Here is a 27,550-nt window from a genome sequence, read left to right on the forward strand (position 1 = left end):
GACAAATCGGGGAACCGCCAACATAGGGCTGGATGGCTCAGTTGGCAGAGCATTGGAATTGCAATCCGGAGGTCGCAGGTTCAAACACTGCTCCAGTCTTTTTCTTTGTTTAACTTTAAAAACTGGATGATGTTATGTGTATTATTTAGACCTTTGAAAGTAGCCTCATTCCTCCCTTGTCAATGGCTAATCATGCTGAACTACAAGTGTGAAGTAAGTGGTAAATATGCATACCAATATATTGTAATATTTTTCATCATGGCCCACATTAAGGTACATTCTTCTCACACAAAGATGTTGTAGATTTGTGTACTGACAGTTGAGGAGTAGTTGTGTTTTCTCCACGTTAAACAATATGTGATTACAGACCAGTTTATGCATGTGATGTGTTCTTTGTTTTCTGCCATGATAAAGCCAAACAAGTGCAACAGTTACAAACCACCGGTGTAATGGAACAATGGCTCGGTGTGATAGTTTTGCATTCCATACAAGTGTTCATTTATGCAGGTCCTCTCAAAAGTTATCTTACCTTTTCATTCATATTTTAACATTTTCATATTTGTTGCAAGTGAAATGAGGATGTGGTATGTTTGTACAGTATACCTGCAGTGGGCCTAGGTCAACTGATGAATATATAAGGAAGCTTTGGCTCCTCCTCAGATCAATCAAATTAAAATTCTAAGTATTTTTAGAAATTGCCAAATGCTGACCTGACAATGCAAATAATTGTATCTGGACTACTTGTAAGCCACCTGAACTTTTACTTATAAGCATTATTTGAGTTGTTTAGCCATAGCAAAATGGGAACATTATTTAGAAAAAAGCAGCCAACAGGGCCAGCAATGATTAATGGAGTATTCAAACAACCAGTTGGACTGTTGGTCACTATTTTTCAGTTTGATTAACCCTAACTCCCCAGCCTAATTTACTAGCAACCATACCCATTCTGGCAAATTCCAACACCCACATGGGAAATTGTACATACACACTGTTGGACTTAGTTTCTGGAGGTATGCCAACCCCAGTGTAAAAGACCATCGGTTTAGGGGTACTGTACCTATCCCACCAGAACAAAACCTGCTGTTGGACTTTGATGGGTTGAGTTTGGTTAGGGCTAATCAAATTCCACCTTTTGAAAAAGAAGGCTTCTTGTCATAAGGCAGATTCTGCGAGCCAAAGACCCTCAACAATTGCATGTACAAAACTAGTGGGACAAGCACAAAGACAGCTCGAAGTATTTAGTTTCAATAATGTTGAGATCTTGTGAAAGGTGCTTGAATGATTGGTTATTGAAACCTCCATTGTCAGTATCATTACCAACTGATATTCCCCCAAAATCAGTTGTTGATTTGTTTATAGCCATAACCAAAAAGTGAGTGATTTATCGATCCAAATAGGGAACTTTTAATTTTTGCTTGAAAAATATCTACAAACAGGATTTTGAAGTCAGTAGAGTTTACAGAACTGCTGTGGGAAGCCATTTCTTCTGATACACTATGGAAAAAAAGAGAGTTTAAGTGTTAACAAAATTACCAAAAGAACATAGAGATTGCAGGTGCCTGTCTTTGAGATCTATCTAACACCCGTTCCCAAGGTAACCATATTTAAGTGAATGGTGTTTGATATATATATCCAAATTGTCACATAGAGTGCATTTTAGGTGATTTAAGCCGATATTCATTTGAACTATTTGAAATGTTTCTCCAAGGTCCCCACAATTTCCTTTTCCTTAAAAAAATCCCATATATTCTTGATAGATGTCTTACAGTAGCTGAAAAAATGGAATCCTCAAGATTGATTATTTAAGCCCTTAAAAATTATTGAGAGCTTTGCCTGAATGATTCTCTACAAAATGAAAATGTTTGTACAAATCATGTTGGGGAAAGATAATATATGGTAAATCCTTTTCAGTGTGTGGAGACTTTTAATCATTGGGGTAGGGGGTGCAATGGGGAGAATTAGGGAGTTCTGAAGTAAAGTCATGTCCAATTGTCATTCTATAAGTAGAAGTGACTGAATACATTATGTGATGTACTTATTTTTCTTACAATAAAGGCTTCACTTGTCAGAAAAGTTCGGGATAGGCAAACAGGACAACTTTTTATGAGAAACAGCTATCATTTCCCCATCACCTGTCGGGTTTAGTGCCATGGTTTTCAATAGATGTATTCAAAATAATGCATATATACATGTTTATGTGCATGTATTACATGTAATGCAATATACATGTAGTTGAATGTTACTTCTATTGACGACAGAATCAGTGGATTGGGAGCTGAATCAGGATTGGTCTGTATCAGGATTGGTAGAAAGACCAATCTTTATTTATTAATGAGAAATATAATACAATGCATTGACATTTGACATTTTCTGGTGTAATTTATATGGTATTAATTATCAGCAGATAATGCTGATAAAAAAATACAGCATTTTTAACATAGTTTAATGTAAAGGTTTTACAAAAAATGGAATAAATGAAAATGCAAATCTAAATGTGTGTTGCAATGGTCAATGAAATCTGTCACTACTCAAAAGGGATGTGTGTATCATGCCTTGATTGTTATTTAAATGGCATTAGGGTGGGGCTATCTTTCCATTGAGATCATGAGCGACAATTTCTTGTTAAAATGGGGGGGGGGGGGACCAACTCCTTGGGAAATTGCAAAGAAAATTTGGGGTGGGGGTGGGGAAAGACGCAATTTGCTTATAGGAGGCATTGTTTAAACATGTATGGCTGTCTAGTGATGTATGTATTATTTTGAGAAAATAGCTCTATGGTCTATACCTACTGGAAGAAATCATTGTCGCATTTCTCCCCCCCCCCCCCCCCCCCCCCGCATAAGAAATACATGTATTGGAGATGGAGAGCACATGGTCCCTCTTCCCTGGGGATCGCCACACTGCAATGAATATTCAGGTCGTGATTGACTCCTGAGGAGTGCTAATTTTAGGAATTCATTTCTACATGCAAGAACCAAATCACCAAGAACGCCCCTGTCAACCATACAAATTGAACAGAAAGTGAAAGAGGATTAATCAAGCTTCAATTTTATGTTGTCTTGCTTGAACACTTTGACTTGAGAGTTGTGAGAAATTTTTCCTGATTTATTTTTGTGTGGCAAGTTAGTACTTTACAAGGATCGTTTATAGGGGAAAATCGGACACTACGGACAGTCCGCTGAAAAAGGTAAAACAGGAAGCACTTGCTCGGGGAAGGGCGCCCCTAGCGTTAGGTAGGTAAAAAAAAAAGCAGATTTGCTCTTAGACTGTTTCTCCTCCCCCCAAAAAATATGGGGACCGGACCGGTTGTCGGCTGCTATTTAAAGCCATTGATTGGATCACCTCTGCGCGCGCAGTTTGGCTACGTGCATGGACGGTGGTGATTAATAGAGCAAGGAGCGTGGAGATAGCTCCATGATTGAACACACTTACCAGAAAAAATAATTCAAGTTTGTCTTAATTTCCACACAAAAAGTACGCAAAATCATCAATGTCTCCAGGAAGGCAACTTTCAAGTATTTCAACTGCATAGGTTTAAATATACTGAGCATTAAGTTTCCTCTCTTTATTGATATTTGCCAGAGCACTTTCAGACCTGTACACGTCATGCATACATTTGCATGATGCCTCCTGATGTATGCAAGATTTACCGCTAGCTACTTGTCCCAGTATTTGAAGTCCGAATGAAAATTAGAACAGGGAACCAGAATATAAGTATAGGTTATTTTTTCCCCAAAATGTTCCGCGGTAGCTCCAACAGCGCCCTCTATTTCTGCACCTCCTCAATTTTTTTTTACCAAAGAGCACCAAGGAATGGGAAATTGCACCAAGGCAAATGATCGAAAGCACCAAGGCAAATTATGGAGGACACCAATGTACATGAGGACACCAAAAAAGCAAAATAGTACCCAACCTTGTGGGTACAATCCAAGCTTGAAGAAGAAAAAAAAAAGGCAAAAAAAAAAAAAAAAAAAGCCGCGTCGCCGCGTCAATTCCGGAACTTTGGTCTGACCAGAGACCGAATATTTTTTTTTTTGGCCTTACACTGGCGTTAGCAATGTCTGCCAATCTTTTCAAGCCTCACAAATGTTAATAAGGTTCCTATCCATTATGGTGTGCAGTAAAAATTTGCGTAAAAGCCTCCTTCACGAGTTATTGATAAATATCACCCTTTTTGCCGGCTTCCATTGGTCGATACCGAGACCCACGCCAAGTCACGCCGAGTGACGCTAATATGCTAATATGCGATCGTCCATTGTGTGGCGCATGGCCGGGCCGAAATCGGCCTACGGTGGTATTCCTCGTCGACATTTTTCTTAGAGATGATTCAATGTGCAACGCAAGCGTTAGCAACAACAGATTAAGCTGAAATTCGGAATATACTTAGATGATATAAGTGTTCAACTACTCGTGAAATAACAACTTTCGTAAATTCCTAGAAATTGATATAAATACATAGATTTGGGGACGTTTTCGAACGATTTCTTGCAGATTTGAAGGTCAGCTTTACCAGTAACCAGTATTGCCGTTTCGGCATCAATGACGGCGATTTTTTCACTGACATGAAGTTTAGAATTTCTTCTTCCGTTATATTTCAACATTTCAATCATACTGAGCATATTTTCTGAGAAACCAACGTTCAAAATGCCATGTTTTGGGGTGCATGCATTTCACTGCTCTGTTAGCTGTGTTAGCAACAATAAGGTTGATCTCAATATTTTTTTCATTCAAATTCATGAACGGTTTACTTCAATTTCGTCTTGAAAACTCATGATCTTGCATACCCCATGTTCAATTTCGTCTTTGGTCGCTCATTTTCGCACTTTGTTCAAACAATTTCATACCTTAGCCATACCTTTTAGTGAGACAATTCAATTTCGTCGTCTGCAATTACCGAACGTACGAAATATAACCAATTCGTCATTTTGCAATCAATGTTATATAAGTTTCATTCAAATTCGTCTCATGATTGTATGCCATCTTCGGTATTTTTACGTTTTCATTTCTACTTAAACATAATTACTTTATTTTGTTGTGTCTGTTTAGTACCTTATTTAACGTTGGTCTATATAAAATAAGCATTTTTCATGTAATAATTATTATGCAAAATTGTTATCTTTTTCAATACTTATTTTGTTTATCCATTTAGTTCAACAATTGTATGCGTCAACAACGGAACAAAATGAGGTACATGTATACACAGGCAAATGAAAATGCATGACTTTTCATTTCTTAGAAGACATGAGTAGGCCTATTAGGTACTTATAAAAGGCAAAATGCATTCATATTTTAACATCTTTCGAAAACAGTCAATTAACTTCTTCTTCTTCTTGTCCGTTGGATTGGTTGTTAAACCTTCAACTTCTTGTCCTGCAATAGGCCCTACACCGTGCCAAATACGTCTGTGCATGGTACACCAGTGCGCATAAAGAGTTGTGTATGTGCTTATTTTGTCTGATGAATTTGATCGAAAATGTCTTGAAATCGATTGAAAAAAAGACGAATTCAATCCTTAAATTATGTATGGCCAGCAGGTGAGGCGAATTCCATTGAAATTTGACGACATCGAATGGACAAATGTTGAAATCGATTGACCTTTGACCAATTAGAATGACTAACGACTAAATTAATGGTAGCATTTACGCGTTCCAGTCTTCTCGAGACGAAATTGAAGTTAACCGTTTATGAATTTGAATGAAAAAAAGTTTTAAAATGTGCGGGGAAGCATATGTGTCACACACACACAACGTGTACCGCATATTGAAAGGGCACGGCTGGAAATACGCATGCGTCTGCCACAAAATGTCCGCTGTGTTAGAAGTAAAACAACCAGGATTTCCCGTGTTTTTTTTTCTCGGGAACAGTGCGACATTGGGTTAGTTTTATTTCAACTACCTTTGAAATAGGGATAGTAAACAATCCAAAACATAAATTTTCGGGGATTCCAGGCCATAATGTCTTTTTAATAATTTTCCTTTTCACACCTTGCGGTTGCATAACAGCCACATCATGAAGCCGCCCGGTACAATATAGGTACTTATCTTCAAGTAAACTTGAATCCTCGATCCTGATTGGTCGATCCATGGCAACAAGCCGTGCTACATATAACCATGTACATGGTTAATGTAGCACGGCTTGTTGCCATGGATCGACCAATCAAGATCGAGGATTCAAGTTTACTTGAAGATAACTTATAATGTAGTGTTGTGAATTGAACATCAAAATATGCCTGACTAAACTAACCCACTAACATTGGAATGATTGGAATCCAACTTTGCTACTCGTTTAATGTTCGCTAACTCATTAATTTGGGACAAAGAGTGTGCATAAGAGACTGGGTCTATATAAACATGTAATATATAGGTTTTCCCGATTATTTTAACACTTGTATCACACGAATTAATTCGAATTCCCTATATCGATGCTTTAATTTCGTCTCCGAACATCACCAAGCTCAATTCTGAATTTGAATTTCAGAAAGCCACTACCAGATTTGATTAAGGTTCAGTATGATTCAAATTTTTAGCATTGTCCTCAATTTGTCAAATTTGCTCGTGAAGCAATCGGCGTTCAATTGAAATAGCACATTCGTTTTTTTGTCATTCGTTTTAATGTTGTCATTACATTTTGTCTGTGGTGACTTAAACGTTCAATTAAAAATGTGCCAAATATTTGGACTTTTTGAAGAATTGTGCTCATTAATTAAATTTAATTTTCAACAAATATTTCCTTATATAAAATGAAAGTAGTTAGCTGGAAGTTTTGATTTTTTTACAATTAACATTAGAATAAGGAATATAACTTTCACAATATGCTCTTTGCTTTATTAGCACATGGAAATTAAGCATGAAGATGAAACACATTCGTAATGTTGCTCTTTGATATATATGTACATGAATAAAACAACAGTAAGGTATGTCTAAGAGCAACATTAAGAAGGTGTTTGACCTTAATGCTTAGTGTCCATGTCATAAGTGAAGGGCATATTGTTAAATGTCTATTCCTGACTCTAATGTTAATTGTGAAACACAGAAATAAAAATTCAAAGATTACAGCTAACTACTTTTTATTGTACATATAGGGAAATAGATGTTGAAATTATCATTGTTTTAATGCGCACAATTCTTCCAATGAGTCTAAAGATTGGGCACATTTACTAATCGTATACGTTTTAAGTCACCAGAAACGAAATGTAACGACAACAACATTAAAACGAACGACAAAAAACGAATTTGCTTTTTCAATTCAACGCCGATTGCTACACGAGACGAATTTGACAAATTTAGGACGAATCGGTATGCTAAAACAATTGAATTTATATACTGAACCTTAAATGAAATCTAGTGGTGGCTTTCTGAAATTCAAATTGAGAACTGAGCTTGGCGATGTTCGGGGGCGAAATTAAAGTATCAATATAAGGAATTCGTGTGATACAAGTGTTAAAATAACCGGGAAAACTTATATTAAAACGTTCTAGTTGTTGAAGCAACTTCATATAATACTTTTAGAAATGTTTAACTGAATCTACTGATCCTTCAACCTTATCATGAAATCGCCGCTCCTATATAGTTATAATGTTACTAGTAGAGCCTGACGGACCATTTTTACAATGCATTTTTTTATGATGCCGTTCCCCGGTATATATTGGAGGCATTATTGGAGATAATCTCCCGCCATCGATCCCGTCTTCAGTTTTTAGCTTGTGGATGTTTGTCTACACCTTCAATGCGTTGAGATACTTCAGAGGAAAATGTGGAGTCGGTGTATAGTTACACGACTGCGCTCTCTATATTACCGCCCTCTTTGGGAAAATTTAAAGAGGTTGTGGAATGCTCGAAGACATTTCCGTCATTTTTCGGGTATATGTAGCCTAAGGTGTGATGAAATAAAAACGACTATTGTTTCTGTCATGAAATGAGTACAAAAGGTACTTTTGAGAGCTGTTTTTCAGGTCCAGTTTCGACCCGAACGTGCAACTGTGTAAAAGTCGTCGTTGCGGGCAGCAAACAAAACACAGTAAATCGTGACGTAATAAACAGGACTCGTGTATGCTACTGTGCATCGGGAGTCCTGTTTATTACGTCACGATTTACTGTGTTTTGTTTGCTGCCCGCAACGACGACTTTTACACAGTTGCACGTTCGGGTCGAAACTGGACCTGAAAAACAGCTCTCAAAAGTACCTTTTGTACTCATTTCATGACAGAAACAATAGTCGTTTTTATTTCATCACACCTTAGGCTACATATACCCGAAAAATGACGGAAATGTCTTCGAGCATTCCACAACCTCTTTAACCCTTCCGTAAGTGGACGGGGCCAAGTAAACATAATATACGATCTGAGTAACCCGACTGGGCCACTTTTAATTTTAATAACTCTAATTGAGGCAGGTTTCAGGTCATTTTGATGATTGGAACTTGCTTTACAATTATTTTTGGAACAGTCTAGAGTTTAATTTATCACTATTTAAATCATGCGACGTGACAGCAGATGTCCCATTAAATGTGTATGTGGACAACAAAATAATGGGGGGGGGGGGTTATTGGTGGCAGGCGTACCCAACAATATATTTACATGGAACATGCCCGGGATTGCCGCCTAGGTAACACAATACCATCATGCGCTTGTGCGATACATAGTAGCCATATACGCGGACCTAAAAATAATAATGTCACTTGCAGTTTTGTGGCCGTATGTCTGTCTTTCTCGTCAAAGCTTCGTCACACAGAGCGGACCCAATGAGAAATAGACCGGGACCACTTACTTAAAGGGAATGTACAACATTTGCTTTTGCTTAAAATGAAATGCAGCAATTTGTAGACGATGGTGAATTATAAGGTCAGATAATCAGTCTAGCTGGCTTGTACCCCTTCACAGTTGTGCAATCAATTGCAAAGAAAATGTGGAATAACTAAATACGAAAAATTAGGAGCAGTTGTTGAAAAAAGGTAGTTTTCTCCAACGCTGGTCGGCCGACCAGCGTTGGAAATTGATACAAAAATACCACTTTACTTAAAAATGTCAGTACACCAGGAGCCAAGATTGTACGGGATGCTTTAGACTGTCATTCCCCAACAGTCCAGTAACGAATTTCGTGGTATTTAATCATTTTGTTTTTTGATGTTTGCAAATGTTGTATCTTCTCTTTAATCGAATGTCAGAAGCTTGCTACCGCAACGAGAACCTCCTGGCATTCAAATTCATGCGAGTCACACCGAAGTCTTTGAGTGGGTTATCCAAACCCGGCAGGAACACTCCTATAACTGGGGTATCACACAGTCCAGTCTTTTGTTCGATTTCTTCCTCCATGCTATATGCTGCATCTTCTATCAACTCTTTATGCGCACTGATGCTCCTTTGAAGCCTCAGTTGCTGAATCTCACTGCGTAGGCGCATCAGTTGCATAGCTAGCACATGATCCTGTGACTTCATCGCCGCCTGTATTTGGAAAAGAACGAAAACATTCTCGTAATCACTCTTTTATCTCTTCTGGGCTTCAGTGTAAACTTTATGGGACTAGTTCTCGTTCTATTTTCTATTTATTATTTTAGAGGTTGGTCTTTTGGGGGTCCCGGGTCATCCCCTTCCCTGTCAACCATGTCAACACAACAGCATTCAATACAATATGTTTATCAATAGCGAACATGTTATAAAGATGGGTGATGTATATGGAACACACAGGCTTGACAAGTCAATTACAAAGAGTACGTCTTCGTGGCCTCGTTTTCCTTTTTTTCTATCCGTTAAATCTACACTTTTTTATGGCTGACTTCTGGCTTGAAGTCCCAAACAAGTTGACCAAAGAATGAAGTATGCTTGTAAGGATCCATGTTTTTACACCCGGCCAGTGAAGTATGGACTTGGGAGGTGGTGATTATTACATGCATTTGTTTTCTAGCAGAATGATAGATGTGTTTTTGAGTGATGTGTTTTTGAGTGACCGCTGCACTTCTATTGATGTGGGAGATCTTAGAACACGCCTTTATTGTGTTTGATAGTCATCATATTTTTCTTTCATTTCTTTGGGGTTTGTTTTAGTTTGATTTTCTTCCTGTTGCTATTGCTGCTGCTGCTGTAAGTGGTGGTTATTATTTGATTCACACGAGTGATCAAAGACGCAAGAAACTTGTGATTTTTACGTTAAGATACACTTACATCGGCGACATGAAGTTCGCATGAAGTTACGTGAACGGTTCGTCACGTGACAGTTCTCAACAAATGGAATGTCACAACAATGGTTTCATTGAAAAAAACACCGAAAATTGTTAAAAGGATTAAGAAATACATTACACTCTGTAGCAAAAATCACCTGAAATATTATAGCTATTCTCAACAGAACGTCACGTCTTGTAATCTTTATGGGCTCAGCAATAAGCGCCCTCAAACACAAGAAGTATGAGGGACTCAAACACGCGCATGTTCGTGCACGCCCCGGCTACACACAGTTCTCATAATCACAGGGCGATGTTTGATCGCGCGCTTGGCCATTCATTTTAGCTATTCTTCGCTTCATGTATGTGTTCCATTTTTACCTCCAAACGACTTTTGAACAAACATTTTTTCGTCCTCAGCAACAGTTTTATTATAGTCAAGTAAATAAGATATGGGTAGACCTTTGACTCAACACTCCTGCCATACATCTCGTTGTGGGCCCACATAAGTGTCACTTTGTAAATACGCGTCGCGCGCACTATATACAGGGAGCGGTAGTTGTATCGCTGCGTGAGACCATGTCAATACGGAGTCACAATGTTCAGACTTCCCTAATTATAGATAGCAATACTTTGACACACTTACAATACACGCTTACAATACACATGATAATTCAGTGAATTAACTTTACTCTTGCTCCACAAAATACAACGGCCCTTAACCCAAAGTGTTTTTGCCATAAATTTAAGATGTCATTTACAATTCCATATCTTAATTTTAAGTAGTTTTTTGGGGGCTGGCGACGGCTTGGTCAAAACTTCCGCTAGTCTCGACACGTGTGTATAGAGTCACGTACGCTGATCGCAATGGTATGGTACCCATAATTCTTTGCGTTTCCTACTCAATATTATGAGAACGAGATCAACCATCACCAGCGCTCTTGAATAGGGCGATGGGAATAAGCGAATTGAGAAACAAGAAACACTGCAACTATACATTTCAATTAATGGATGACCTACGACAGTTAATAGGAAGGCTCTAGATAGGTCTATTGGCATTCGGGTATATCTCGCGACCTCAGATGACCTTACCGTTTTTAATCTGTGTGTATATTTATCTCCATTGCCATTGACATTGATAATATGTAGAATTTGAAGTGTATGTTTACTGAATTTTATTTTGAAATCTTCGAACATTGAAAACAATGCATTTTGGTCAAAAAGTGAATTTTAATAAATTGGATATCGCTTTGAGGGTTTAATTTTGCAAAAGCAGAGGACATCATTTTTGCAATTGGTAACTTGTGTTTTCTTTTGGAAGTTGTGGTCTTGCTAATAAATTTGGTTTGATTTCTCCAGATACTGCTAAAGAAATCAAGGTATCATGACCAGTCAAAGCTTGACTTTGGATTACAATCGGATGACGAATATTTTGGAAGACATCCACTTACCAGTTCGTCTTTGATCCAATCGATAGATCGTTGCAGTGCCTCCTTCCTTTCTGCGTCTGTTTTTTCGCAACACTCCAGGCATCTACGGAGGCCGTCGTCAGAGTCACCAGCACAGTCACCGTTCTGCAAAAATGGTGGCTTCTCCAAAGTCGCTTTCCATTCCACGATGGATGGACGAGTCGTGGTGAGGTGTAGTCTAGTTGTAACACTCTTTAGTTTGTCCAACTCGGTTAAACTTTCCTCGTCCTCATGGATCGTTTGCAACTCGCAGGATTCCCTGAATTTAGGCATGGAGCTTTTGCGATTGTGCAGCAGGAGTTCTGAAGAGCCCATGTTGGTTTAGTTGGGGGATATTCCAAGTAGTTTGCTGTTCAGGCGTTCATTTCACATCATTAACTGATGAACTGAAACAAATTCGATGATCTCACCAGAGGGACTCCGATTCTCGAATACCTGGGTTATATCCAGTAATTAAGTGCACGGTATATCACACAGACACCGCTAACAAAGTACGTTAACAGGAAACTGTGTTAGGCCGCGTTCTATCTATGCACAGGAAGCGGTCATCAGATGATGGTATCACTCACAGGAATCAAGTCCGACTTTTGTCTCGTTATGTAAGACGAATCTATTTTAATTTCTCACAGGAAGATAGTTGTTTACAACAGATTATTGCGACATTTGTCGTGACTGAAGCGTAGTTGTTTTTGTCTCAGTACTATTTAAGTTGACTTTACCAATATCAGGTCTGGATTGAACCAGGCAATCACGGAAGTGAAGCAATCATTCTTATGTTGGTCCAGGAAGTTAAAAGTTCCATTGACAACATCCTTTACGATGATAAACGTGTCGTCTGTAAACAAATTAATAAAATGCGAAGTTGAATGCGCGGCCGGCAGACTTCGTTTCTTCGTCTTCAGTGATGTTCAAAATTTCACCTCAGCGAGGAAGTTTGATCAGCTTGATTCCTGTAGTTTGCTGATGTATCATTAATAGCCCAGCATCAGTAACCAGCAATGTATTGAGCGCTCACTTCACCACGTATTCAGCATAATGTCACAGTAGCCACCTGACGGAGCAAGGCTACATCGTTCTGACCCTTCAGCTATGCAGGCCTTGTTTGGATAGCAAATACTGTGTGTGAAGCAGGTGAAATCTTGTCCCAATGCAAATATTATCCAGCCGTTTTACAATAGTCAGGCATGTCGAAGCATAGAAGCCTTGTGTTGGCTGAGCGACCAGTTGACAAGTTTTTAGAGTAGGTGAGAACTGGTACAGTAGGCAAATCACGGGCTGATCACACTCACTTAAACATCAACAATAGCTTCTCGTCCTAGTCTATTGGTTTGGAAAGGGGGAAAATGGTTCGAAATAATAAACCTCAAACGAATATTTGTCAAAGGGAGATGGCATGCAGGAACGATGTATACTTTTCGAGGTCATATTGATTTTAAACATGACTTATGCTTTTTATAAGTCACAAACTAACCAATTGTCACAATGATCGAATGCTGTTATTTTTTAGCCATTTATTATATGTAGGTTTTACCGACTATCGCAAAACATTTTTTTTCCCATTCAAATTCACCAACTGTAACATTCAATTTCGCCGGAGAAAAATTTCACACGCTTTTAACAAACCCACTTTACGGTCATTTACCATATAATTTCAAAGTTGGGTCACCCTCTTTAGTCACCGGGTCGAGAATATTCGTCATTGCAGATCAAATTCGTCTAAGCTGTTGCCGAATGGCAGCATTCAGAGATCAAATTCGTCTTATATAAATCAGTTAGACAAATTTGATTTCTGAATAACAAGGTTTGGCGTAAACGAGACAAAATACCCCTGGATGAAAACATGTGCTCCGTAGTTTGAATTTGAACTGAATTTGAATAATTGTCTAACAACAGACGAAATTAATCATTGGAACTGCACTGAATCGTGTTGATGGAAGAATTTGAATATAATAGTAACGGTGAATTCGAGTGATAAACGTTTAAAAATAGTTTTAAATTATAGGTTTATTACAGTGCATTTTTAAACCACTTCGAGTAAACCCAAGATGACCTCTGACCTCAATTTCTGACGATGCATCATGACCCCTTAAGGATCACTTCATCCCAAATTAAAGTACCTCTCCATGGTACTTCAAATGAAACAAGTGTCAACTTAACTGGGAAAACCTATTATAGCCAACAAAACAATAAGGCCATCAGCCTGGGGTTTGGCCAGTATCAAATCAGGGCATACATGATTATAGTGCGCATGCGCAAGGTATACCGCCCTAGAGTGGTAACAAGCATTTTGATGGACATTTTGAAAAAAAAGTGATAACACCCAAAAAGCTGCCACCGCTGCAATGCTATCACATATTTTCCAACTCTGGAGGTGTATACCTTGCCAAAAATCGCTATGACGATTATTCCCCTCATTTGATACCGGTGGCCAAAATTTTGGACCGAGGCTGATGGCCTAAATCCACATCTAGACTGAACCATGACTAGCAAAATAATACTACTATTGCAATACTACTTTTGTACACTCTTCTTTAGCCTATGCTCAATCCATTATCATCAAAGCTCACATGTTATGCTAATTGCATCACACCTGCAATAATAGTGGGAGTCACGTGTCATCTTCAACGATACTTACAGTAACGGAACACCCTAATTTTCAAGTTAACCCAAACTGCTTGTAAGTCACTGCGATGATATTCCTCGTCTTGAGTTTTGGAACACGGCACGCACAAACTATGCACTTCACTCACCATTGCAAATGCATTGCCCAAACTATGTCAATGTTGGGAAAACCACCTCTGCAGGAACTTGGTTTTAAAAACAAACTTCGTTTTGCGTGGGATTGTGTAAATCCCACCTCGTCACCTGTGAAAGTGTGGACATACATACCTGAAGCCACTGCACTATGCTAGCGGGCGATCAACCATCACACTTCAAATGTTCACAACACTCTATTCCAGTTATTAAAAAAGGGGGCGCACTTGTGTTGTGTTCGTATAACAGCAATCCAGTAGTGAATTAGCTCAAACCTGAATTCACAAGGTCCAAATCATTGTACACAGGGTGAGTCAAAAAGAAAGTTTTTTCTCCCCCTTAAAAGCAATTAGATATGACAAGCATATATACATGTATTAAACGAGCATATTCTTCCACTCATGTGAAAAAGGATTTACTGAAATTGATCCATGTTATGAGAAGTTATGCATATTTCACTCAAAATATTCATTTTTACAGCTGTCTATCAGTCCATGGAATGCCATTTGAAGCCATTGAGCTGAGTGAGAATTAGAGATTAGTACACACAGGTATACAGATACAAATGAGATTTTTGTAAGTTTTGTCAAAACTGAAAAAAAATAAATTACTGACAGATTTTGTGTTTTGACTTTATATTTCTGAAATAATTTGGCCCTTGATTAATTAAACGCCCTTGTTTCATTGTATTTGAACGATAAATGATCATTGGTGGAATGCTGAATTGTGTGATTTTGTATTAACATAGACACAACTTGTGAATATTCTACGCAAATTATGTGGAATTTTCACAGTTTTTAGTCAATAACAGTTCTTAATCCCTAAGTTATTTTTATGAAATGGAGCGAGCCACATATTTTAAAAAGAAATTCTCATTAAGTCACTTTTTCACTCACCCTGTATAGGCCTACAGTATTAACTTGCTAATTAAATTAAAAAGAGAACCACAGTATGGGAAAGCCCAAGGGGTGACATATTTTGAACAACCGATGTCAACGTCTCATCACCCCGTGTTTATGTCTCAATCTATAACACCTCAACCACAGATTCTGTCAGATAAAGCAGTCAATATTTGTATAATACATGTACATCGGTTACCAGTATGATTAAAGGCACGCAGGATCATTCGTATTTATCCCAAAGGTAACCTAACGAATTGTCATACAAAAAGCTTATACTTGGATTAAGAATCGTAAATCATTCCGTCTATAAGCTTTTTGTCATTTAGAAGAATATTAAGAAATGATGATTTCCAACGATCAGTCAATAATTGACTGGTCGTTGGAATACTAGTGTATTATCATTTGCTTTTCGTGCATTTTGTTCGTTTCCAATAAACACCACTCAAAATCCAAAGAAGGTGGTTCCAAACCTAACCTGTTGAACATTCAGCTCAGTGGATGTTACACTTTTCGACAAAACAGTGAAAAACCATGCACAACCTTTTGACTATGATGAAACACGATTTTGTCCATAGCACTCTTTATTCATTCCAAAAATCAGTCAATTGACTGATCGTCGAAAATCACCTACATTTCTTGATTTCTTCTGAATGACAGCAAGTCAGACGGAATAATTTCACGGGGTGTTTCGTACCAGTACGATCTTTAATCCAAGTAAGTTTTTTGTTATAATTCGGTAGATTACTTTTGGGATAAGTGCAAATGATCCTATATGCGTTTAAATCATTGAGCTATGGGAACAAATTGAAGCAATCTGCACCTATAAAACAACATGTTTGGTGTTACGTTTAAGCTTCAGAGGAAAACAATTGCAAAAGTCAACAATTGATTTTTCAACACAATAAGTGTTTTTTCTCCCTTTTTTCCCTTCTAAATACGAGCGTTCCGAAATAACTGATTTGGAGTAAACCAAGCAGACAGACCACAATGAAATATATAACCTCCGCTTCGTGAATGACTAATCATAATCTGCTGCATACAGAACCGGGCTAGTACGGAAGCTGAAAGTGACCATCCTCGATTCCGCGTTCCGTAATAAATTATCACGGATAGCCCAGCTGATACGACTTTCAAAGGAACGATATCAGGGAAAGAACATCACAGAAATGTCTTCTCGAGATACAATTTCACGGAAAGTCGTCTTAATGTGCAATAATGTTGACCCTCGGAAGCTACGGTCGTCTTCAACATCTTAGTATTCCGTCTTCAAGCTTCCGTATTCAGTATAGATTTGGCATGACAAACTTTGCTAAGTTCTGGTTGTAGTAAACGTTGTTGTTTGAAGCAGCTAAACCAAGTCCGGTACATGTTTTCATCTGTAGGGGTTCAGAAGAGACCAAATTCCTGGTACGTAAATGAACCACAAGTCCAGACAAGTCCGTTTGGTATACGCTGGTAACCGAACACATCCTTTTTGAATCTCGGAGTGAATGCGGTTGGCTGGCCTGCCATTGGCAGACGATCTGTCCATGGCAAACCTTCAGCTAATTCTTTGCAATTGTATGTATGTTTCAAACGTCGAATTTTACGAATATTGTTCGGCGTAACTCTGGAATGCCAGGCTGAAACGTGATAAGTGGCTATTAAATTCCCAACAAAAATATGCTTCGAGTTTAAAATGGAACAGGCTCGTTTTATTTGGATGAGCCTACATTGTTTATTTATAATTGTGTCCCTACACTTTTCAAAAATGTTGCCACTGCGGAAATTAGACAAAAGGCTACTCGTAGGCCTGTATAGGCTATAGGCTCTTTAAAATATATATATATATATTGTCTACATTCTAAGACAAACAAAATGACACGGATTTATGTAATCATGCCTCATTTTCCCCAAAATGACGTCCGCTGTTAAATTTGCATTTTTTTCATGGCTGTTCAACGTTTGTTTTTTAAGACCATTTACTTTAAGCACTATATACTCTCGACACAAAACAGGGTTAGAATCCGCCCCAAACTGGGCATTTGCTCTCAACTTTCCTCCTGTATTCTCGTAATTTCCATCACTAACATTATAGATGATTGTTTGTTGAAGCTGCATTTAACATAAAGTATTGACCAAATGGCGATTTTCTACAAATTTCGGAGTGATATCCAAACCACAATAGGCCCACCACACATTTAGTTATTTGTTTATTTGTTTAGTTATTTATTAGGAAAGTCACATCAGTTTTCGATGAACTGTTTCCGCTAGGTTCCTTGGACCACACATAATTACATGTATTTCAAATTATTTCTTAGTGATTTCCAGACAAACGAGTTCTCAGTGTTGTCAAGACATATTTTGTACTTGTTCAGTAACCCGAATAATGTTTTAAAAATGACTATCTTGAGGAAATTAGCAGCCTGAGACGTTTCGGACGCATGATCATTATCGATAGAAAAATTTGACTTTCTTTTGGAAGTCCATTGACACCTAGCCCCATGAATATGGCCAATTTACTGGACTACCTCCGTAAAAAAAAGCCACACTTGGAACATGTAGAACTTTGTCAAATTTTGATTTTCACATTTAGGCTTTGTTTTTAATTATTTTTGCTTTAGAAGTATACTCACCCTCTTTCTAGGATATTACAAAAAAAGTGCTGCCCTTTTCAGATGTCTGTTTTGCGTGTAATTTCATGTTGAAATTTTGATACGCAATTGTGTGCAAACGACTCTGGGAATTACACGAAAAATAGACATCTGAAAAAGGCAGCACTTTTTTTAATATCCTATAAAGAGGGTGAGTATACTTCTAAAGCAAAAATAAACTACAAATAAAGCCAAATGTGAAAATCAAAATTTGACAAAGTTCTACATGTTCGAGTAGGGCCTACATGTTCCAAGTGTGGCCTTTATTTACGGAGGTAGTCCAGTAAATTGGCAGAGTTGTAGTACTCATACTCGGTACTCGTACTCGAGTACTACTCGAGTACTTTTTTTGGAGTACTCGTACTCGTACTCGTACTCGTACTCGAATGTCAAAGTACTCGTACTCGAAATGACGGTACTCGTACTCGACATGTCGAAATTGTACTCGATCATTAAAGTACTCGTACTCGAATAGCGGTACTGGGGGGGGGGGGGGTGTTATAGCTTCACTTACCATGGCCTTATTTTATCGATACTTTCAGTTGAAATGGTTGATTGGCTTGTGGAGAAATCGAGATTTCCTGATTTTCCTCTGTGCAAGTCCGGACAAACACATTTAACAGCTAGTCGTGAGTGGGTCTGATTATCGGTCTGACTGGGCCTGAGCCAATTATGCACAATGAACCATTTGCCGTATGGCCGTATTTGGAAATGCGAGTACTCGACACCCTGCTCTTTGTTGGTTACACCTCTATGTTCCGACACCCCTATGTTCCGACTGCACATATTCCTATTCCTAACCCTAACCCTAACCCTAACCCTAACCGGGAGTAACACAATCTAGGTTGTCGGAACATAGGGGTGTCGGAACATAGAGCAGTCACCCTCTTTGTTCATCAGGACTGCACGGTAATGACATTTATCTATGGACAAACACATACCGATATCTATATGACTTACCAATATTGTTTGCTGAGGTTTGTTCATGCGTTGCGTCGTTACTTGTCAGCTATAGTATGTGTCTGTGAATTCCTTGAAGCGCTTGGTGTCTTGAGTTGGTTTGAGGAGCAGTTTACCGGGCAGCCAATGTCGGTTGCTAAGCAGGTACTGCCGACTGACGTAGTAGCAGCTGCGTGCGTGTTACACGCACTTTATAATTCGGACAATCCTAATACATTATGCATAAGGTGAAATTTGCAGGCAGGTGATTTTGTTACTGTAATGAAATTGACATGTTATTCGTCGGTGACATAAATGATTCAATATCTGTAAGTGTTAACATGCACTCACATGCAGATACAAAGTGTCTCTCTAAAGACGTTGATTGTGTATAGTATTCTGAGTTGTTTTGTTGTTGTTGTTGAGAATATTATCTATGTGTAGGAATGTTATTAGTTCAAGAATTATGTCACTTCGTTTAAACTGATTGATGACCTTTAAAAAAGTTATTGAAAATTATTTCACATGTAAGTTATTCGAAGAAAGTCAAATAGATGGGAAGCATTGCTAACCGTCAGTTTCAGCTTGCGACAAATGAAATGTAACGACCGACCATTAACATGAATGCTGAAATATCGATTTTGCTTTTCCAATCAACGTCGATCCCACATAAGATGAATGTCCCCATGCTAGGACGACTCTACCCGTGCACAATTTGAACGGGGAGGGGGTACCCCAGTGTCCCTAACAGCTTCCTATACACAATATAGACTACTACCAGTGTTACCTCACAAATCCCCCTAGATATCTCAAAAGAATTCCTAGATTCCGGTAACACAATGACCAACACAAAAGAGGGGAATGGATCCCCCCATATCTTACCTCAAATGTATTAGTACGCTACATTCGTGAATTACCCTGCACGGAAAATGAAATGTATTGGTGCAAATTAAACATGGAGCCTAACGACTTAATCGAACGAAATTGAATGTCTTTCAATGGAATTTGCACGGTACAAGTGTTAAAAGTAACAGGGAAATCCTTCCTGAACAACGAATAACGCAAGCATCTTAGTTGTTACATTGTAAACAAAAGTGTTTTTAAACTAGTGAAAGTAGAATTCTTTCTCTTGCTTCGTCTATTTTAAATGATTCCCTTGGGCGTCTCAATCAGGGATTGCGCGGAGATAAACACGTTCAGTACACATCTTAATCCCATAATCTGATAATGTATATGGGATATCGCCATAATACTACAACTCCTCACGCTGTCATCCTCACGCACCTTTATCATAACAACAATCCCCGTAAATTAGTTTGGTACAAGATTGGCAGTTGGATTGTTCAAGACACAATACCAGCACACAGAGTTAGCGGGCCTACTTGAAGGATTAAGTGACTTGATAAGTGTTGGTGCAATAACCGTCAAGGAAAGAGGCAATCCCGAGGACATGAACGACATCACCGGTCAGATCTTATAACCGTGTCAGGAGGCGGCTTCGTTGCGTCTACCCAACAGCCTTTTCCATAACACATGTATCATATTGTCCATTTCACGAATGACACATCCTGACATCCTTATATTTCATTGTGCTGAGGTTTTCATGTCCATTTATCTTGCTGTTTTATTATCTGAAGAATGATAATACAGGGGCGGATCCAGGAATTGTTGTCGGGGGGGGGGGGTTCATCAGCAAATCAATGCTGAAATGTATGTTTTCTCCGGACATTTGGCCTCCGTAAAATCAATGGGGGGAGGGGCTCGTACCATACTTTCAATAGGAGCGCTGTTCAAATCCAACGATCATGAAAACTATATTACAGAATAATGTACATTTTAGAATGTTACATGGTGTCACGTGGTGTCCAGCCTCGCCCCCCCCCCTTGCACTTTTCGAATTTCCACGGCCGGGCAAGTGCAGGATTTTGCCGTATGGTCATCCCCACTCGCCGACACGGATTTACGTAGAGAATCCCAGCAAAATGAGCCATGCATGCCAGATGTCCATGGTCAACTTTACATACATTTAGAAATGCAACAAAAAGGAAAACTGGAAATACTTCATAAATCTACTTAATAATTATAAGAAAGTCAAAGATATAGGAAATATATCTGACTGTAAACTTTTCAGCTTGCCAATGACGAAATTCAATGGCCGAAGCATTTTTTCCTGGATGATAAAAAAACAAACAAATTTACTTTCTCAATTCAACGCCAATCTCCTCATGAGACGAAATTCCCAAAAACTGGAACGACTTTAGAATGTTACAAAAATAAAATCTATTTGTGCAAATTTAAAATTGGAATCAGCAGTGGAGCCAATTACGACATTCTGGGACGAAACTGAAATAACTTTCTGTGGAATTTGAATGATACAGGCGTTAACGTAACTGGGAAAATATTTAATCTTTACATTCTTCCACTTGTCCCAAAGTGTTATGAAAAACAATGCAGCAGCGTAGCGAGAACGTGGGGGTGGTGGGGTTGGACGTCATTCGACGCTTGATACATGTAGAATACGTGTCCTGTACAAAGCCGCGTTTTAAGTCCATCCATGCAATGAAGTGTCTTTAGTTTAATTCATTGAGAGTAAATAGCTAGAATTGGCTGCGGGATACTTGCTTTCCTTTTTTTCATTTTTCTCTTTTCCTTTTTTTTTTAATAGCTGGAGCAGGGTTTCGACCCCACCCCCTCTCGCCACGCCACTTACCAAATGGGGACTTCACGGTTCACCCTCTTCATTTGTTTTGTTAGGTAGCTTAAGGCCAAGTATGATATATAAACAGGAAACACGGCCCGCCCCAAAATGCGGGTTTTTTTCATATGATTTTCCTTTCCTTTTTCTTCTTTAATTTCCAGTACAATTATCTGACAAATTCAGTGCTTTTGACCAGTCGTCAAGATTCTGTGAAAAGTGGATCTGAGTGTCGGGCTAATTTCAACCCCTTTCAATCACAAAACAAATATACTGTATTTTATCAGATCAGCCCAGACATCAAATCGTTCAAAAATGAGTCGTTTTACACAAGCTTAAGCCTATACATTGTATACGATGTGCCAACCGATCACAATCCAATAAACACAACCAGTGACATGTCGAGTCCCACTACAAAATCGTCGCCCGTAAACAAAATCTGTACGCCACAGGCCTTGATCGCCAATTATGACGCCCCATCGTGACGTCATAGCACGGGCAGCCAATGAGGTGCTGAGAAGGATGAGCAGTCCGAAAGGCTAATCCTTAAATTAAATCATTTTAGAGAACAAAATTATAGGTTTAATAAAGCCAACATCTGCGGAAGACGACACGGACCCGTCCGACTATTCACGCGTGCTGCACGCCTGACTCGACTGTAATGCGCAATATGCACGCAACGTGGACTTGCAAACTCAAATTAGCCTCCATGTTCTCGTTACTATAAGTTTTTATATCACGGGAAATGTATGAACTGTCCGTGCTCTCCAACCAAAAACGAATTTTGACCTTTGGCTGTTTCGTTTTAAGGCCAAAAAAAAAAGTTTCCGGTTTCTGGTATGGAGGTTGTCCAAAAAGTGGTGCGGCGGCGCGGCTTTTTTTTTTTTTTACCTGACTTTTTTGCTTCAAATGTCGGCTGATGACTGCAAATGGTGCCCGACTAAACTTAGTGAAAATATATGGGGTCCAGAGAGGCCACATAAAGCTTATTCTCGATCATAACCCCATCTAAAAACACGTTAAAATTGTGCAGCAGCAGGATTCCAGTCAAACCAGTGAGTTTGGCGGTTTTGAGACATCATCTTTCATTGAAAAAAAACCTTTTTCATTTTGCCGACGCGCGCGCATACCAGAAACCGGAGACTTTTTTTTTTGGCCTAATGGAACCGGTTTTTTTTTCTATTTTGGGTATTTGCAAGCCTCTCATAACAGTGTTTAGCATCGTTTCCCCTACATTGAATGAGATGCCCCAAAAGAAGGAAACCTTTCTATTACTTACCTGAATATAATGTGTATTTGAGCAATAACAAGGGTGAACTATTAATTATATATATTGCGTGGTGAACCTACAAATTTGGTAATCATGAAACAACACACAAGTTCTTCCTGGACTTAAAATGATATAAATGTCTCTGATAAACACCTTTTCACACTAGACAAATCTCGGGGTTGACGCAGGGTTGAAAACATGCGGCAGCAACTCTGTTTCATGGTTTATCTATATTTTAATAAGGGAATAAATGTGTGCTCCGGAGGTTTTTATCACTCTGTTTAATACCACTTAGAGTCTGGGTGCTGATAATTACCCGAGCCGGAGGCGAGGGTAATTATCAGCACCCAGACTCTAAGTGGTATTAAACAGAGTGATAAATACCGACGGAGTACATATTTATTCCCATTCATAAATACCTTTTCGGTAAAAAAAAATCATATAATTCGTTCAAAACATCCCGATTTTGTTCAACAAATTCACTTTATGCTTTTTGAAACATCCCTCCTGCAAAATAATGGAGTGTTCAGCTGGCGAGTAAGATGAAAACAACCCTTTTATGGAGATTGACGCGCGCGTATCATGTTCTACGCGATGTCGCGCAGAACGCACCTGGCGCGTTGCGTTTTGAATTTAGAACTATAAAATTCTAACTACCTGGTAGTGTTGCGCATGCCTACGTGAGGATTGTGAACGTTCAACCAATGAAACGATAAGAGGCACTGGATTTTTAGGAGTCCACATTTTATTGTGACACTGGAAAAGTGTTTAAGACCAGCTAGCCAAGTCTTTATCATCCGTTTAATACCGGCCACGTGACGGGCTCTCGACCAATAGGAATGGCTAAACTGTCTGAGGTATTTATGAATAAGGGAATAAATGTGTGCTCCGGAGGTTTTTATCACTCGTTTAATACCGCTTAGAGTCTGGGTGCTGATAATTACCCGAGCCGGAGGCGAGGGTAATTATCAGCACCCAGACTCTAAGCGGTATTAAACAGAGTGATAAATACCAACCGAGCACATATTTATTCCCATTCATAAATACCTTATCCGTAAAAAAATATCAAATAATTCGTTCAAAAAATCCCGATTTTGTTCAACAAGTTCACTTCATGCTTTTTGAAACATCCCTCTTGCAAAATAATGGAGCGTTCAGCTGGCGAGTAAGATGTAAACAACCCTTTTATGGAGATTGACGCGCGCGTAACATGTTCTGCGCGATGTCACGCAGAACGCACCTGGGGCGTTGCGTTTTGAATTTAGAACTATAAAATTCTGACTCGCTTGTAGTGTTGCGCATGCCTACGTGAGGATTGTGAACGTTCAACCAATGAAACGGTAAGAGGCACTGGATTTTTAGGAGTCCACATTTTATTGTGACACTGGAAAAGTGTTTAAGACCAGCTAGCCATGTCTTTATCATCCGTTTAATACCGGCCACGTGACGGGCTCTCGACCAATAGGAATAGCTAAACTGTCTGAGGTATTTATGAATTTATATTTATAGTTTTCTTTTATTAAGGGTTATCTTTCTTTTTATCCTTTTTTCTTTAATCTATGTTTCTCATTATTTTGTTTGGGTTGGGAGTATAAGGGTCGATCGGTAAAAATTAAAATCCGTCGAACAAAGTGCTGTGTAGATGTGTAGATGTGTTAATTTATTTCAAATAAGTTGATCATGGAACAAAATGAAAAACGCCAGTAAACGTGTACGTCATTTATTGTATATACTGGATATCGTGGGCCTTGCAGAAGGACGCGCGTATGCGTACGCCCTTATACGCGCGAACGTGTAATCACCAAAATCTTTCCAGCAAATGGGCATTATGCAGAAAATTTCCTCTATCTTAATGAAATTTAAAAATTTTCATCGAAATTTAACACAAGTTTTTGCCAATATTATCATACGTGTGACAAATTTTAAATTCGTATAGATTTATAATAACCGTGCGAGAACATTAGATTCATAATACGCATTGGAGCCTTTCAATGCAAGTTTCTTGAAGTGATTGTAAACATGTTTAAATGCTAAACATGCCAGAGTAAGGATGGATAGTGTTTAGCCATTGAACATTGATGGTATTTTTTAACACATAATTTTTAGCTTCTAAACATGTTTAGAGGTCCTACAAAGTAATAGCAAGATTGTTTTTAATTGCTAAACCAGTTTTTAGATTAATTATACTACAGTTGCTCCAAGACCACAATTTTTCACATCGTTTGTTCACAATCGGATTTACAGATACAAATCTGGCCACTTGTAACTATTCAGAAGTAGACTAATGTGTTATCGATTTGGTTGCTGGCTGAAAACAAATCACAGGCATTACGGGTGACAGTTTTTACATTCCCTTTCTATATAAAATAACGGCACTTTTTATTGTGGTAGAAATTTCCTGTGAGACCAGCAATAAGAGCCTCAATACTGTGTTTTTCCACCTCATAAATGGGGGTGGTGTTGTGATCGTGCGAAATACTGCAAAAAATGTAAAAACGCTTAGCAGACACATAACGACATCCCGTCCACTCCCTTAAAAAGGAAAGAGTGTACAGTAGTATGAAGTCATTATGGGGTTAACTACAACTGAGATACGAACTTTGTTTATGTTATAAAGTTTTTTTAACGTCCGTTCCCTTGTTACCGATTTAAGTTGCAAGTATACTAGTCACTGCCGGTTATCAAGGATTATACAGGTATCAGCGGATTGATACCGCGCACATTGCGCTGAACATGTCAGCTTCTCTAAACGTCTATACTTCTCACTTTTGTTTGCAACTAACAAGCCACCATCATCATTATAAAGGATTGAAAAGGTATTTAGAAAAATCGCTTGAAAGCATGGATCGGGCAGGACAAACGGGCTTTGCCTTGAGCGATGACACGATTTAATCCTGTCACAAGCGAAGCTTGATAGAGTGAGATTTGTAAGGGCCATAGGCCTACATGGGCTCTCTTGGCTTCTTACCTTCTGAGCCCAAAAGACAGCTTTTAATTCAATGAGTGTCCGGCCCACTGCCTACTTTATGTCCTGTTGCATGCAGGTATAGTTCGCATTAATTGTTGAAATGTGCTTCCAGCCCGATGTGGGACTACTATGGCTGCATCACACAGATAACCTCTGTAATTCTACCATACCTTGGTACCTTTGTGATGATGGTCAAGAAGGCCATATCATGTCTGTGTATCGAGGTGATTAGTTTCCCTCTAATTCCGCCGCACTTTGACGCAAACTGGATAGGCCACAGTATCGCAAGTCAACCACAATTACGTGACAAGCTGCCGTGTTCAAAATGAAGTGTGACATTATGCCTTCTTCATTGTTCTTCCCCTGTCTCTTGTGACCAGATAATGTGATTGACTTGTCTTTTGACATATGATAAACTTGAATACAACTGTCAGAAGTGTATCAACGCGTATTTTTTTTTGCACACAGTTTATCATATTTGGTTTAGGGTAATACTTTGATCGAAATGGTTTGGGGAGGGGCGATAAGTGAGATTTAACACGAGAACATTCTTTAAAAAATGGCCGACACAAGATGACCTAAATTGCAATTACAATATAGGCATATCATATATGATTCACTTGCAGCAAGCATGACGTAATACAAAAATGTATATACGGACAGTAAATGATTAAGAGCGGAATGAGTACATGTATATGAATGTCCTGTCAGGCCCACCCTGATGACGCAAGGAGCCATAGACTGTACTACATAGCGCTACTGCACTCAATCCCATCATGAAGATCCAATCTACATCCGAACCTAATTTTCCATGTGTCTCATTCCACTGCTGGCACCTATATGCCTTTTTAAGGACGTCCCATAATTATGTCCGAATTCAGCATATCCGTATAATAATCCATAGATATACTGAGGATAATACCAATGAGAAGTTTTAGGGTCGAATGATATTTTCTGAATCTCTCTGTATATATTTAGATCAAAACATTTGTTTGGCCATAGGCCCTAATACCTTTTATATGATGTTATTGTATCTAGGTTCAAGCTTTAATTCATGCCGCACAAAGTTTCTCCTGTGCATCCAGCCAGCTTTATACATGTACATGACCCAGAATCCCCTGGAAGTTTTACTTGAATAGCGTCGGGGTTTTGTGAACAAAGAGGCCCAGGACCACTTTCTTCCGAGAGAGTGGCATAATGAACATACATTTCTCACACAATCAGCATCAGCTAATCACGTCACAAAAACGGAGAGGTAGGGATTAGTGCACTTTAAAAGTCATGCAACGGAGGTTTGTGTAGGCCTACATACATTCACCCTTACCTGACAGGTACAGCACATCAGTGCGAATCACTGCGTTCGAAGTCGCCCTCCTCAGGCTACGAAAAGAAGCATTTGGGTGAATAACAGAGCTAATTGTAGTAGCAACCTCTTGCAAGGAACTTGAACATCTTGTAGTTGCTGGCATGTGGGTACAGTGAATGCATACAGCGCCCACGGATTGATACATTGCATTCAGTCTGTTAGGCCATGACTGGCTGGTCTCTAGGGGCTCACAAATATGATTTAAAGAGTACGACTCTGACCCCATGGCCTAGGCCGTTTATTAACATCAAAGTATTGACTGTTGTAGACATTACAAAAATAAACATTGAGCATGTACAGTATTAATGTTGCAGCTCTAGACTGATAAAATTGCTCGAAATGCACCTTTTCTACCGTCATGCTCCTCCAAACTCTCGGTTTACTTCGATTTCTCTCTTTTCT

The 27,550-nt window shown here is 38.8% G+C and overlaps 1 protein-coding gene and 1 non-coding gene across 2 annotated transcripts; one reads left to right on the forward strand and one right to left on the reverse strand.

Moving 5' to 3' along the window:
• Positions 1–26: 26 nt before the first annotated feature.
• On the forward strand, positions 27–99 carry Trnaa-ugc. The gene has a single exon. It is a non-coding gene; the product is annotated as a tRNA-Ala (tRNA).
• Positions 100–9,013: 8,914 nt separating this feature from the next.
• Positions 9,014–27,327, reverse strand: LOC119724476 (protein FAM167A-like). Its single transcript, XM_038195537.1, has 4 exons — positions 27,107–27,327; positions 18,871–19,078; positions 11,604–12,941; positions 9,014–9,439 (listed from the first exon to the last, which is right to left on the reverse strand). Exons 3-4 carry the CDS (start codon positions 11,934–11,936, stop codon positions 9,170–9,172), a joined length of 603 nt encoding a protein of 200 aa, XP_038051465.1. The 5' UTR covers positions 11,937–12,941; positions 18,871–19,078; positions 27,107–27,327; the 3' UTR covers positions 9,014–9,169.
• Positions 27,328–27,550: the final 223 nt, after the last annotated feature.

Source organism: Patiria miniata, unplaced genomic scaffold, assembly GCF_015706575.1.
Source record: "Patiria miniata isolate m_02_andy unplaced genomic scaffold, ASM1570657v1 HiC_scaffold_18, whole genome shotgun sequence".
NCBI classification, from domain to species: Eukaryota; Metazoa; Echinodermata; class Asteroidea; order Valvatida; family Asterinidae; genus Patiria; species Patiria miniata.